This window comes from Phyllobates terribilis, unplaced genomic scaffold (genome assembly GCF_046119375.1).
Source record: "Phyllobates terribilis strain yellow unplaced genomic scaffold, ASM4611937v1 Scaffold_12__6_contigs__length_324123572, whole genome shotgun sequence".
NCBI classification, from domain to species: Eukaryota; Metazoa; Chordata; class Amphibia; order Anura; family Dendrobatidae; genus Phyllobates; species Phyllobates terribilis.
Window position 1 is genome coordinate 299,082,763 of NW_027362772.1, and position 15,286 is coordinate 299,098,048.

General features: G+C 44.1%; 1 protein-coding gene across 1 annotated transcript; it reads right to left on the minus strand.

The window, feature by feature from the left end:
* Positions 1-418: 418 nt before the first annotated feature.
* LOC141172745 (indolethylamine N-methyltransferase-like) lies at positions 419-8,207 on the minus strand. The gene is made up of 3 exons (XM_073657216.1): positions 7,990-8,207; positions 2,469-2,676; positions 419-1,262 (listed from the first exon to the last, which is right to left on the minus strand). Exons 1-3 carry the CDS (start codon positions 8,138-8,140, stop codon positions 839-841), a joined length of 783 nt encoding a protein of 260 aa, XP_073513317.1. The 5' UTR covers positions 8,141-8,207; the 3' UTR covers positions 419-838.
* Between the last annotated feature and the right edge of the window lie 7,079 nt (positions 8,208-15,286).

Here is a 15,286-nt window from a genome sequence, read left to right on the forward strand (position 1 = left end):
CCACACTCCAAAGGCATACCGAGATTGTAAAGTGCTGTGTAAAATAAAGATACTAGATAAGCAAATAAAATAAATAAATATAAATTTGTTGATCTCCGTTAATGATGATATCACCAGACCAACTTGCTGTCCCAGAGAAAAGTAAATAAAGTGGCAACTCTTATAGAGGGCAACACATTTTTATTGTATTTACTCCCCAAAAGACAATTCCACTCTCTTTTCTTCATCATCACCATTATAATTATTATTATTATTATTAATATTATTATGCTGTCTCTTCCCTTGTTACACCTCCATGAGCAAAACAATCTGCTTTCACATGGTACATCCAACTCAATATAATTATTACTCAAATCAAATTCTGGAAAACTTTACCAGTAAGCACAAAAATCTTGCTTTAGTAAATAACACAAACAACTATAATATGATTCTCTTTATTTCATTATTCGTATAAAGCAGATGGAAAACACATCAGCAATTAAAATCAATGAACAATCTGTTAGCTCGCATATTGCACTACTCAATCTTTTGACTGTTACTTTATGTGCCCTTAGAATATTAGGCTTCCACGCCCCTCATGGATGTTCATCTGTATTTTGCAATTTTGAAGACATGTGACATCTTTGGTACAGTAAACAAAATTCCTGCCTGTCTGCATTGGTGTTTTAATCATAGAAATTATATTTCTCCTTGAATACATCCTAAACAGCACCTCTTTTACTAAAGGCTAAGCAGTTAAATTTTTATACATATATATGTTTGTGTAGGTATTTTATGATTATTCAACTTTAAAGCTATAAATAGAAACTCTTGACATACAGACCTCATCTATAAGTTTCTACTTCTCTTTGTGAGCTGTAATGAATAGCACGCCCTTATAATCAGTGAGGTCACTCACAGCTGTTCTCTTCTTAACCTTACAGGTATCAATAACAAAACCTTCTTCAACTAGAGCTTTCCTTGCAAAATCCTCATCATAATTGAGAACATGGAACTTGTCTTTCCCAATTATAACATATGTTGCATCTAAAATCCCCAAAATTACGAGGTGTCCTCCAGGTTTCAGCAGCTTTGTGACCTTCCTAAGATAATTTTTGAATGCATCTTGATTTTTGCTTAGAAATTCTAGGAGCGAACCAATGATGATGCAATCTGCTGGTGGGAGATCTATCGGCTCTACGATATTTTCTTTCTCGAAGTCACATTTCACAACATGTCTAAGGGCTCTTCTCACTTTTTCACCTTTGTCCTCAAATTGGTCACTGAAATAAATGGAAACATGAAGAATGTGATTGTATCACAGCAATTTTTGAATAGAAAAGCATTAGGGCCCAATGGTTAGCACTGGACTATTGGTTTTCAGTTTTTGGAAAAAGCTTAAATTTAACCAAGATTGATGCATTGCATTTTAGTTTTGAAAGCTGTATTCACACTATGTTTGGATGGCTATGTATGATGCATGCCCTGGGAGCTTCAGTAGTATACATATACTAAAAGTATCCATAAGCCCGCATTCACTCAATAGGATCCAAAACAATGTAATAATCTCTTTCAGCAATTTTTTTTTAACTGCATATGAAAGAGTGGAAAATTGCACAGATAGTGCCCAGTCCTTGGCTTTGGGCAGAGGGGGAGGGTATGTAGAAAAGCAAGGTAGGACAGGGTTAAAACTTAGTACTGGAGGTCCTGATTACATCCACTTGGCTAGGTATTTCTACAGCTAGGCCCCATGTTCATTTGCTGGGCAGTCAGCTGGGGGAGCTGGGTAGAGTTGGCTGTGTTGGACCTGCAGAGAGACTAGTCAGAATCGCTCTGAGAGGAGACTGCACAGGTTGTGTGCAACAAGCTGTAGGTATTACTGGTTGCTATGGACAACAGCCATTTTGTGTGACTGAACTGAGACTAGCTCAGCCATGTCTGAGTCACCAATGAATGTGAGCAGGACCTCAATTGTTATCTGTGTGAGACCCTGTTATTACTTTGATTTAATTGGAAAAAGAACTGTGATTTTTGCTATTTCATATGTGCCGGGAAAAGGCTATTTTCATTTAAAGAGCTTTACAAATTTATGGAGTTCAATAAACCACACATTGTCTGGACACAAGAATCTGGTGCCTGTGTGAAGTCTAATGCCGACCTGAGAGCGTGAATCCCTTCAATTGGTATACTCTAAATTGTGGTCAATGAGTAATTTACAGAATGTCAATATAAGGAAAATCAGAGGCATTCATGGAGGTAAACGCAGAGCTGTACTAATGGGATTCTCCCGATTATACCTCTGACCCAAATGTGATGTGATCATGGCCTTGCTGTGTCCTTTAAGAAAAACACAATGATTAAGAATTTTGATCTGAAGTAGACCTTTTTACTGACAGCTGAAATTTAATTTGCAATAGAATAATATTTTAAAATATGGTTGGCAGAAGATATGAAGTATTCTACATGTTTTCTTGTACAGTATATTTCACCTTTTTCCTTCTATGTCTGCATGACATTTCGCACAGTGGTCCCACTCAAATGCTCCTGTACGTTCATCCACCCATCTTTTCAGCTCCATGATGCATCTGTCATTGGCCTTCAGCACGATGATGTGTTTGAAAAATTCACAGGCTGCATAGAGGTGATGAATTGTGGAACTAGCACTGAGATCAATCAAAATGTTTCCTTGAATGTGACCTACAGAAAAAATGTCTGAATATTGTTATATGCATACAAGAGGAAAAAGTGATGATTCGTCATTATCTACAGTTTATTCACTATTTCCACTATACATCTCCTAAACAGACTATCCACTATCTGAACACACCATTTTATAAACATGTTTACCCCTTGTAAAATAAAAACACCCGCAGCCCATCAGTGGCCAGTATTGGGTTGCTGTGCTGTCACTTCTTTGAGACAAATGTTGGATAAATGCAACAAGAGAGAACACAGCAGCCCAATAATGATTGAATGCAGACCTCATGTGACATAATAAATGTCATGGGAGACCCGGTGCTGACATTACTTTAAGACGCCGGTCTGGGAGTTGAGTATATGACCAGGTTGTGAATGGCCCCTTTAAGACTGAAAGGGAAGATTAAAGCATAAATTATAAAAATATATACATCTCTAACCCCTTTCTACCCATGCATATATACTATATATCCATTTACTGCACAGCTGGAAGATCACTAAAGTAATAAGATCTGCCATACATTTACTACACTTACATGGCACGGGCTCAGGATCTATTACAAACAGCAAAGTTCTGCTGCTGAATGGGCAATGGGCAATCAGAATGGGTACATCAAATACTGAACAGCTACAATATTTGTCAAGCAGTTAAATCTTCTTACATTGGCACAAATGGACAACAAAAATCACATTGGAGAATTCATGCTAAAATTTACCTTTTTTCATCTTTGAGGATAAGGGCCAGGATTAGGCTTGGTGATGCAGACCCCTCTGGGGATAGACATCTGCAGATTCCTTTTTGGAAAGTCCATACATCCTCCCAGAAGTTAAGGTGAATAACTTGCAAATTTTTAGACCTCCCTCAATGGTTTAGCTTAATATGATTTTCAGAACATCCTTTGAGCACACATTACTTACATCAGGGTGCGTTGTTATTTTCCATGGTCCCTAAAATGTCCTGAATGTCAGGAGTGTTTCAGGTCCCTATTCCTGTTGGGGAACTTCACCCTCTGCCTACTTTGGCTTAACTTCAAGCTTTAATAATTGCAGTTCTTCATCCTCATCTTCCTTCTGTGATTCCCAGAATATATGCATTTATATTTTTTACAAGGGTAACAGAATAAAAGGAACCATGTAATTTGTAGTGAAATTTCTTCTGAGTACACCGATACCCCATATGTGGTGGAAATCTACAGTCTGGGAAGGGAAGGAGCGCCAATTGACTTTTGGAGTGCAAAAATAACTGGATATATAGGGGACGCCATGTCGCGTTTGCAGAGACCCTGATGTGCCTAAACAGAGGAAGCCCCCCACAAGTGATCACATGATGGAGCCTACACCCCTCAAGTAACTTATCTAGAGGTGTGTTGAGCACCATAATCCCACAGGTGCTTCACAGAATTTGATCATGTTGAGTTTTGAAAATGAAAAAATACATTTTCCCTCCAAAAATGTTGCTTCAGCCCAAGTTTTTCATTTTTACAAGGGTAACACAAGAAAATAGACTATACTATTTGTTGTGCAATTTCTCTTGAGTACACCGATAACCCATTATGTGGCAAAAAATATTGTTTGGGCATGAGGCAGGCCTCACAAGGGAAGGAGCTCCAATTGAATTCTGGAGCACAATTTTGGCTGGAGTAGATTGCGAATGTCATGTCACATTTGAAAAGTCCCTGACATGCTAAAATAGCTGAAACCCCCCACAAGTAACCCCATTTTGGAAACTACACCTCTCAAGGGGTGTAGTGAGAATTGTTAACTCTTAAGCGATACACAGAATTGTATAACATTTTGCTCTGTTAATGGAAAATTGCAATTTCTTCCACTAAAATGTTGCTTTGGCCCCAAGTTTTTCATTTTCAAAAATGATAATAGGAGAAATTGAATAGTACAATTTTTATGCAGTTTCTTCTGAGTATGTCAAAAACTACTTTTGAGGCACAGTGCAAAGCTCAGAATGGAAGAAGTGCCATATTTGAGTTCAAATGTTGCTGAATTGTTTTGAGGGTGCTATGTCACATTGCCAGAACCTCTGAGGTGCCAGAACAGCAGAAACCCCACAAGTGACCCCCTTTTACGAATGACACCTCCAATTAATTTATCTAGGGGTGCAGTGATCATATTGACACCACATGTACCTCACAGCAGAATTTTATACCATTGGGCAGTGAAGAAAGAATAATTAAATTTTTACCACTAAAATGTTGTTTTAGCCCCAAATTTTAAATTTTTATAAGGGCCAATAGGAAAACATGGACCCCACAGTTTGTTGTGCAATTTATCCTGAGTGCGCCATTACCCTACATGTAATCAAGAAATAGTTTTCAGGCACTGTACAGAGCTCAAAACGGAAGGACCATTGGTTTGCGGGTGCCATAACCGACTGGAAGAGCCCCTGAGGTGGCAGAACATCAGAATCCCTCATAAGTGACACCATTTTACAAACTACAACTATCAGTGAATTAATCTAAGGGTGCAGTGATCATATTGACACCATTGATGTGTCACAGAAATTTATACTATTGGGCAGTGAAGAAAAAATAATTACATTTTTACCACAAAAAATTGTTTTAACCCCAGATTTTACATTTTCACACAGACAAATTGGTAAAAATGGCACCAAAAATTGTCACACAATTTCTGCTAAATGTGGAAATACCCCACATGTGGCTGTACAGTACTGCTTAGTCATACGGCGAGACTCGGGAGGGATGGAGCTCTATTTGCCTCCTGGAGCACAGATTTTTGTAAAAAAAACAGTATTCAGACTCCATACACAGAGCACCAAAGTGCTAGTAGAGCAGAATCCCCCTTCAAGTGACCCCATTTGAGAAATAACACCCCTTTAGGAATTTATCTACAGGTGTAGTGATGATTTAACTCCATGAGTGTTTTTCAGAAACAATCAGGAGTGAATATTGCAGAGTGAAAATTGCAAATCTGCCATTATAGTGCCCTACGTTGTAGTGCCCAGTACATAGTAGTAGCCAGTACATTATGCCCAGCTCGTGCTTCTGGAGACACACACCTATAAATTACACAGGCTTGCATCGCTACGGAAATGCCAAACATGTGAATGCTAAATGTTGTTTAGGCACACTGGGGCTCAGAAGGGAAGGGGACATTTGTATTTGGAAGTGCAAAATTCGCTGAATTTCTTTTTGGGGGCGAGAAGCCATTTCACTTTTTCAGAGCCTTTGTGCTACCAGTAACATGGAAGCCCCCTATATTTTCATTAATAGATGATGGACCTGAGTGGAGACTCCGTCTGGCCTCTGTTCAGCCATGTCCTTTTCTTCAGAAACGCAAAAAACTGGCCCTTCCGCAGGCTTAAAAAGACAAATACCGCTGAATTATAGGCCAGACAGTGTCCACAGTGCGTCCATCTGCCTCATTAAAGGGAATCTTCTGCCAGAGGTTCCACCTGAATCATGTATTTCAAAGATTTACACGTAAACCCCGGTGTAAGCGCTCAACGTAGAGCTCAGGATAAATGTGCACCGAACCTTGCTTGGGAAGCAGAATGCACAAATCAACAGCAAGTGAAGAATTGGTTTTATTTATTTTTTACACCGTTCCTCGTGATACCAGGTTTATATAGTTTTTTTATGTTTGGCTACTGTCACACACTAAAAGACACTTTTATTTTTTGCAAAAGCAATTTTTTTCATTGCCATATTTTGAGAGCTATAATTTTTCTATATTTCTACCTACAGAGTTACATGATGGCTTGTTTTTTTGCGGGACGAGTTGACATTTTTATTAATACCATTTTCGGGCACATGACATTTTTTGATCGCTTTCTATTCCGATTTTTGGGAGGCAGAATAAACAATACCCAGCAATTCAGGAATAGTTTTTTTTTATGCAGTTCCGCGTTTGGTAAAACTGATAAGGCAGCTTTATTCTTCGGGTCAGTACAATTACAACGATACTACATTTATATCTTTTTTTGTGATTTGCCACTTTTACACAATAAAAACTATTTTATAGAAAAATGGAACTGATTTTGCATCGCTGTATTCTGAGATCTACAGCTTTTTTATTTTTCCACAGATGGAGCTGTATGGTGGGTGACTTGTTTTTGAGGGACAAGATGTTTTTTTCAGTGATACCATTTTTATTTACGTTTGTCGTTTTCATCCCGTTTTATTCTACTTTTTTTGGGGGGTATGATGAAAAAGCATAGTTTTTTTAACTCGTTTTTTAATTTTATTTTTTACGGTGTTCACTGAAGTGGTTAACTAGTGTGTCAATTTTATAGATCAGGTCTTTACAGATGTGGTGATGCTAAATATGTGTACTTTTTCTGTTTATTTTTGTTTTTCCATAAAAATACGTATTCATGGATATATTATTTTTCATTTTTTTATTATTTTGTGATTTTTTTAGAAAAATATTTAAAAAAAATTTTTAAACTTTTTTTTAAACTTTTTTACTAAGTCCCTTCATGGGACTTAACTTTTATCACTCTGACTGTTGGTCTAATGCACTGCAATGCTTTAAACCTTTGACAGAAGCCTCTTAGACCTTGCTCTCAGCATGATCTAACAGACTTGCCATAGCTGGCAGACGCAGGGGTCTTCATGACATCCTCGGGTTGCCATGACGATGATCAGTCCCTCACGATCACATTGTGTTGTCACCGATCAGATGTGAGAGGGAGCCCCCTCCCGCTCCACGCTTCTAAATGTTGCGTTTGATATCGATTGCAGCATTTAGGGGTTTAAACAGCCGGAGCGGACCTGGCTGTAAATGCTAAACTACCAGTGCTGATCACTCCTGTGCCACGCACGATCGTCATGATGTACCTATATGTCATCGGTCAGGAACCCCTATGTGACCATGACGTATAGATACGTCAAATGTCGTGAAGGAGTTAAGGTGTTTATCAGCAGCAATCTGTGGGTTTATCTAACTGTAAAGCTGCATTTACACTACAAGCTTATTGTGAATCTGCTTCTCATGCAAGTTCTCTTGCCAACGTAGATGTGGATTTTGTGAAACATTCTGTGTCTGTGTATCCTTACATTAGATTTGTAAAATTCGCCTGCTGTTGTAATTTTAGATTTTTTCACCCTCAATATATTTTCCAGGGTTCTTGAAATTATAGATGGGAAACCAATTCCATTACTAATTCCAGAGACCCTACACTTTCATCATATTCAAGACCGGAGTTTTGTTCTGCTCCCTCGGTAGGGTGCTTTCTCCTTCTGTTCACTCAAACTACTAACATTTTTTTTTACAAATTTGTATTATTTAAAAATGTTTAAAACTAATTCAATATAGAAAGATTAATAAGATACATACCCTCTGTGAAAGTTTTTACAAGATTTTCCATGGGAAATATTATGGAATCCTCTCTAAAACTCATTTCAGGTTTATCTGAAAAATAATCTTTTAAACTTTGTCTGGCATCAAAGCCATCTTCATGGTAGATCTTGCAGTTACAGGAATCCATTGTGTAATCTTGTGTCACGGATGAGTTGTTTCTCTCTACACTGGCTCTTGAGGTCTTTATATAATTTGCAAAGCTTGTGAGTAAGAATTATCAGGTGATGAGTCCTCATCTTAACATATAGAGTCATGGGATTATACATTCACGTGGAAACTGTATGATCTTTCTATAAACAAGTCGCTTTTAGAGTATGTGCAAACAATATTTTTCTCAGCCGGACAAACGGTGACATTTTTCAAAGGAAGGCGCTTCAGGAAACCAGGGAGTTTTTTTTTCCTGAAGTGTCTTTTTTAATGTTTTTTGATCATTTCCTGAGTCTTTTTTACATCATTTTTGGGGGCATCTTTTTACTGGCTTTTTCAAGATGATATTTTCTTGAACTTCATCCAACAATAAAGAAACCACTAGCAAATTTTTAAGCAAAAACGATGGCAAAATGCTTAAAAAGTTGCCCAACATCTTCTGGGTGTCTCTTGAACCTTGGTATTGACTTGATTTGTAAGAATGGAGCATCTTCAGAGCAGGAAATGCCTGGAGAATGATTTGCTCATTTCTTGCCCGTACCCAATGTGCAACAAGCTATTCAAATATGTTAATGATGTGAGAACAATTTTTGGCAAACTCAAATCAAAACTACAAATCAATTAGTAATACATAATAGTTTGCAAAGAGACAATACTGCATGTAGCAGTGAGTTAGTGGCCGTAGACTTGCGATATATGTCCATAATGACATGTCCTTCATCAGAAATATCGATTTTGAGATCCAAAAAGTCCAGCTCTCTACCTTGGTGATACATCAATTTGATGTTGAGATTATTATTGTTGAGAGCTTTCACCAAAATATCCAAATTAATTTTTAATGTGTTTATTTAATATGGTATTTTGAATACACTTTTAATTTTCCTTTTTTAACCCCAGCAAAAATTTCTCTGATGTCTGTGAGGCCGTTCAGATGACAGCCGAGTATTATGCTGTAACGAGCTTTTGAGTGTGTTTTAGGTTCAATCTCCCTCTTCTTGTTCCCCCCCCTTCTCCCCTATTTTTACACTTGTGTATCATGGGTACTGTAAAGGATGAGTAGTCCTCTTTGCAAACTATTATGTATCACTAATTGATTTGTACTTTTATACCATAGATTAAAGACTTACTCACATTTACTATTTACTTACCTTTTGCCTTGGCTACTCTGGGTGGAGTCTGGTGATTTGGTTGGTTCCTTTTTTCGGAGGGGATGGTGTTCGTGGTGCCTCCCACGGAGATCCATGATGATGGACAATTAGAATCAAGAAACATTAGCTTGGAACTATCTACTAATGACATGCATGGTGTTAGGAGGGCGATTGCATACAACTTTATTAAAATGGAATGCAACCGACCCCAGGGTCCGCGATGCAGCCTGGAGGACTGCTGCCGAACACTTTCCGGGTGGAAAGTAAAGTAACAAACTAAAATGTTAAACCCATCCGTGTTACAGCACACAGGAACGGGTATAGCGGTTCGCTCTATCTCCGTTAACTGCACCGGAGAAGAGTGACCGGGATAGCACCTACTTAACTGAAGAACCACTCCGTGTTAAAGCACACGGAGCGGGTTTCAGCAGTTCACACAATCTCCAAGAACCGCAGGGAGACGTGCGACCGAGGGGAAAGCAGTAGCCCTGTCTTCGATACAGGCGCTACGCTGTAGGGATTGGCGCTAAGATGCGTGTGACTCACGCCGACGGGTAAGTGCCCTCTGCCGGCGTGCTACTGGACAGAGGAGTGTTTCTCCACGTGGTCCTGCAGGCTGCTCGGGGTGTAAGGCAACCCCCACTGACAGAGCCAGTCTGCAAGGTGAAGCTACCTGCCTACTTTCTCTAGCCTGCCTCTATGGAGCTAACCTGCCTAGCAGAAACTACACGTGGAGCACAGACGTCCACACACCAGCATCATGCTCTATGATCTGAGCGCGCCGCCATGTTTTGTGGGTGGGCCTTTTAAAGAATAAGCCCTGCCCCACTGTCGCACCATTGGTGACGTCGCCTTTGACCAATCAGGCGGTGCCAGGTCACCGGATCAGCTAGTTCCCGAACCACCAATCACGGTCCGCCATGTCACGGGCATGCTCAGTGTGATGCATCTTGGACTTAGACTGCCGGAGCCCTGACTCCCTCCGCAACCTATACTTCATAGCGCTAGGCACAAACACCCAAGATACAACTTGCACATCTCGCGCATTGGCTAGTCGTTGGGACCGATGGCGATGCTGTGCAGCATCAGCCTCGGTTGGACCTAAATGGGAGACCACCGAATCCACTGATGATTCTGAACTAGAGATGAGCGTTGTTCAACTTGAACTGTTTGCCAATCTCAAATTCGAGCTGTTTTGGGCGGTGTTCGAGCCGTTCGGCGAACACGAACGATTTGAAAAAAATTCGGCTGTTTGAGGTTATGTTCGATAACTGTTCGTGCACCAAAATCATAACTGGATTTTTTCTCAGTAATGCTGAAAATTAATGTTAATACGCAGTTTGAGTGTACAGTGGGGTGGGGGGAGGGGCAGGGGATGGATCTCTGCAGGAATGTAACGGGTCTGGGAGGCGGAACCTCTGGGCTACTATACAAGGGAGCGGTCCTTGTAAGGGAGCGGGTGGCGACCAGGCAGGCAGTCACAGCAGGTGACCGGGACAGTCTCTGGGTGTACGGGCAGGAGGTCACGGCAAGTGATCAGGGCAGTCTCTGGAAGAACGGGCTGGAGGTCACGGCAAGTGACCGGGGCAGTCTCTGGAAGATCGGGCTGGAGGTCACGGCAAGTGACCGGGGCAGTCTCTAGGTAAGGGGTAGGTACGACCTGTGATGGCTGAACCTCCAGGTAGGCTAGCAAGGCAGATGGAGGATGTGTGCTCCCAGGTGAGCAAGCGAGAGTCTCTGGAATAGCAGGTGGTCACAGCACGTGACGGCGGAGCCTCCAGGTAGGCAAGCAGGCAGGTAGCGGAGAAGCGCTCCCAGGTGAGCGGGCAAGAGTCTGGAATAGCTGGTGGTCACAGCACGTGACAGCGGAGCCTCCGGGCAGGCAAGCAGGCAGGTAGCGGAGAAGCGCTCCCAGGTGAGCGGGCAAGCTGGTCCATAGACAGACTGACCGGAGTTGTAAGGCAGACCGTCGGACCTCAGGCAAGCAGGCAGGTAGCTGATGTGCGCTCCCAGGTGAGCGGGCAAGTTGGTCCTTAGACAGACTGACCGGAGTTGTAAGGCAGACCGTCGGACCTCAGGCAGGCAGGCAGGTAACAGGAAATCAGGCAGGATTAGGACAGCAAGCTGGCAGGAATCTGGCAGGTAACTGGCAGGTAACTGGCAACGGGACCTGAGGGCTGAAGCAGAGTAGAACGGTGCAACAACATTGCTCGGGCACCTCCATTTTGGAAGAGGTGCCTTATATATGGTAAAGTCCTCCGGCCATTGGCCGGGGACTCCTTAGGACGGCGCGCGCGACCCCTTTAAGAGGGAGGGAGGGCGCGCGCGCGCGCCCTAAGCACAGTGGCCGGGAAGGAGCGCGCGCTGCCAGCAGAGCGGGAGAGGGACGCCGGGCACGGAGCAGAGTGGTGAGGGGAGCAGCGTCCCTGCCTAGCAGAGGGCAGGGACGCCGGCACTACAGTACCCCCCCTTTAGGCCCCCCCCTTTTTTAGGCCAGATAGAAATTTAGCTAGGATGAGAGGGGCATGGATGTTCTCCCGGGGCTCCCACGTTCTCTCCTCAGGACCAAACCTCTTCCAATCTACCAGAAAAAAGGTCTTACCCTTTTGGTGGCAAGAATGTTCTCTACCTCAAACTCGTCCTCAGCAGAAACCGGAGCAGGAGGCGTACCTGTAGACTTGGAAAAAGAGTTAAGCACCACGGGTTTGAGGAGAGATACATGGAAGGAGTTAGGGATCCGTAAGTTGGCCGGGAGTTTCAATTTATAGGCCACCGGGTTGATCTGACTGATGACCTCCAGAGGACCGATGAACCGAGGCCCTAACTTGTAAGAAGGTATCTTGAGTCGAACATATTTAGATGAGAGCCAGACTTTATCTCCTGGACGAAATTGTGGAGGAACCAGGCGTTTTTTGTCAGCGTGTCTTTTCATACGCTCGGATGACAGAAGGAGTGCGGACCGGGTACTCTCCCATATGGAGGAAAATTTGCTAACGAGAGATTCCACAGCCGGGTTGTCCACAGAGGTGGAGACAGGAAAAGGAATCCGAGGATGCTGACCAAAGACTACAAAAAACGGGGATTTGGAGGAGGATTCACTCTCGTGATTATTATAAGAGAACTCGGCCCATGGTAGGAGATCCACCCAGTCAGAATGGTGGGCATTAACGAAGTGCCGGAGGTAACTGGTCAGGTTCTCATTGATCCGCTCCACTTGACCATTGGACTGTGGGTGGTAAGCGGAAGAGAAGTCCAGGGTGACGTCTAGTAGTTTACAAGTGGCTCTCCAGAAACGTGAGGTGAACTGTACCCCACGATCTGACACGATGTGGAGGGGCAGGCCATGAAGACGGAAGATGTGGCGGATAAAGTCTTTAGCCAGTTCGGGTGCAGACGGAAGGCCTGGCAGGGGAATAAAGTGAGCCATCTTGGAAAAGCGGTCAGCGACCACCCAAATGACCGTACAACCGGCAGAGACGGGGAGATCAGTTATAAAGTCCATTGCTATATGCTGCCAGGGGGCAGCAGGTACAGGAAGCGGAAGGAGGCGTCCGGCTGGCAGATGTCTCGGGACTTTGTTGCGGGCGCAGGACACACAGGCAGAAACAAAGTCTATTATGTCCTTGTGCAGGGTAGGCCACCAATAGTGCCGGGCAATAAGCTGGAGGGTCTTTTTCTGACCGGCATGGCCAGCTAGTTTAGACGAATGGCCCCAGTGTAGGATCTTCTCCCGATCAGGTACTGAAACAAACGTCTTACCGGGAGGGAGACGATTTAGACTCACGGGAGCCACCTGCATTACTCTGGCGGGATCGATGATATGTTTAGGTTTTTCCTCGAGATCGGACACCAGAAAGGATCGGGACAAGGCGTCTGCTTTGACGTTTTTGTCAGCCGGGCGAAAATGAAGAACAAAATCAAAGCGAGCAAAAAACAAGGACCACCGGGCTTGGCGCGGGTTAAGTCTCTGGGCATGCTGGAGGTAAGCCAAGTTCTTGTGGTCAGTGTAAATTATTACCGGATGAAGAGCCCCCTCGAGTAGGTAACGCCACTCCTCCAACACCAGCTTGATGGCCAATAACTCTCGGTCTCCTATGGAATAGTTGCGCTCAGAAGAGGAGAAGAGTTTGGAGAAGAAGCCACAAGTTACCATTCTCCCGGAAGATGATTTTTGAGTAAGTACCGCTCCGGCTCCAGAGGAGGAGGCGTCAACTTCCAGGAAGAACTGCTTGTTGCCGTCCGGGCGATGCAGCACCGGGGCGGAAGAGAAGGCCTGTTTTAGGGAAAGAAAGGCCTCCTCTGCTTCGGGCGGCCACTCTTTGGGATTAGTACCCTTACGGGTGAGCGCGGAAATTGGGGCAGTCCGGGAAGAGAAGTGCGGGATGAAGAGGCGGTAATAGTTGGCGAAGCCCAGGAACCGTTGAATAGCCTTCAACCCCTCTGGTCGGGGCCATTTCTCGATGGCAGACAGTTTCTCAGGATCCATTTGTAGGCCGGTCTGAGAGATAATGTAGCCCAGAAACGGAAGCGAGGTCTGCTCAAAGAGGCACTTCTTATATTTAGCGTAGAGATGGTTCTGCCTGAGCCTGAGCAGGACCTGACGAACATCCCTCTGGTGAGTCTGGAGATCCGGAGAGAAGACCAAGATGTCGTCCAGGTACACCACTACGCAGGAGTAGAGAAGGTCCCGGAAGATGTCATTGACCAACTCTTGAAAGACGGCAGGAGCGTTACAGAGGCCAAAGGGCATTACCAGATATTCATAGTGGCCGTCCCGGGTGTTGAATGCCGTCTTCCATTCATCCCCCTGACGGATACGAACCAGGTTGTACGCCCCACGGAGGTCCAGTTTGGTGAAGATTCTAGCCCCCCTCAAACGATCAAATAACTCCGGAATGAGCGGAAGGGGGTACTTATTCTTCACCGTGATCTGGTTAAGGCCTCTATAGTCTATACAGGGACGGAGAGAGCCGTCCTTCTTTTTGACGAAAAAGAAGCCTGCTCCCGCCGGGGAGGTAGATTTCCGGATGAATCCCCTGGCCAGATTCTCCTCAATATATTGGGACATCGACCGGGTCTCAGCAGCGGATAATGGATAAATACGCCCACGGGGAGGAGAAGTACCAGGTAACAGGTCGATAGGGCAGTCGTATGGTCTATGAGGGGGTAGTGTCTCTGCCTCCTTTTTATTAAAGACATCAGCATAAGACCAATAAGGAATCGGAAGTCCAGGTAGATTAGCTGGGGTAGGAGAAGGACGGACGGGATGAACGGGAACCAGACAGGTCTTATGGCAGCCCTGTCCCCAGCGAAGGACTTCTCCGGTCTGCCAGTCAAGAACGGGTGCATGTTTCTGGAGCCAAGGTAGGCCTAGCAAGAGGGCGTGAGAGAGTCCAGGCAGAACATGGAAGGAGATACTTTCAGAATGCAGCATTCCCACCTGCAGAGTAATGGATTCGGTGATGAGTTGGATGGGGCGTGGTAAGAGCCCCCCATCCACGGCAGCAACAGACAAGGGTACAGCCAGAGGTTTGGTGGGGATGCGGTATTTCTCTACCAGGGACTGTGAAATAAGATTCCCGGCTGCTCCAGAGTCCAGTTGGGCTAGTTCGAAATAACGGTTCTCCCCGTAGACGATTGAAACTGACAACAGCAGGGATGGAGAGGATTTATTCTTGTCTAGGTGGACCTCTCTGAGCGAACCTAGACACAGGCGTTTCCTGACCTCTCCGGGCAGGCACGGATCCGGTGCTCCTTACTGCCACAGTAGAAGCAGGTCCCCTCGGCACGGCGTAAGTCCTGACGGGTCTTGACCATCTTGGTCTGGTCGACCTGCATAGGCTCAGGAGGGTGTACCTGGTTAGAGACAGAAGGAGTGACGGGTTTCTGAAAAGTAGGAGCTAGACGTGGTAACCTCCTCTCACGGGTGACCTCTCTGGCACGCTCCTGGAACCGTAGGTCAATCCGGGTGGCAAGAG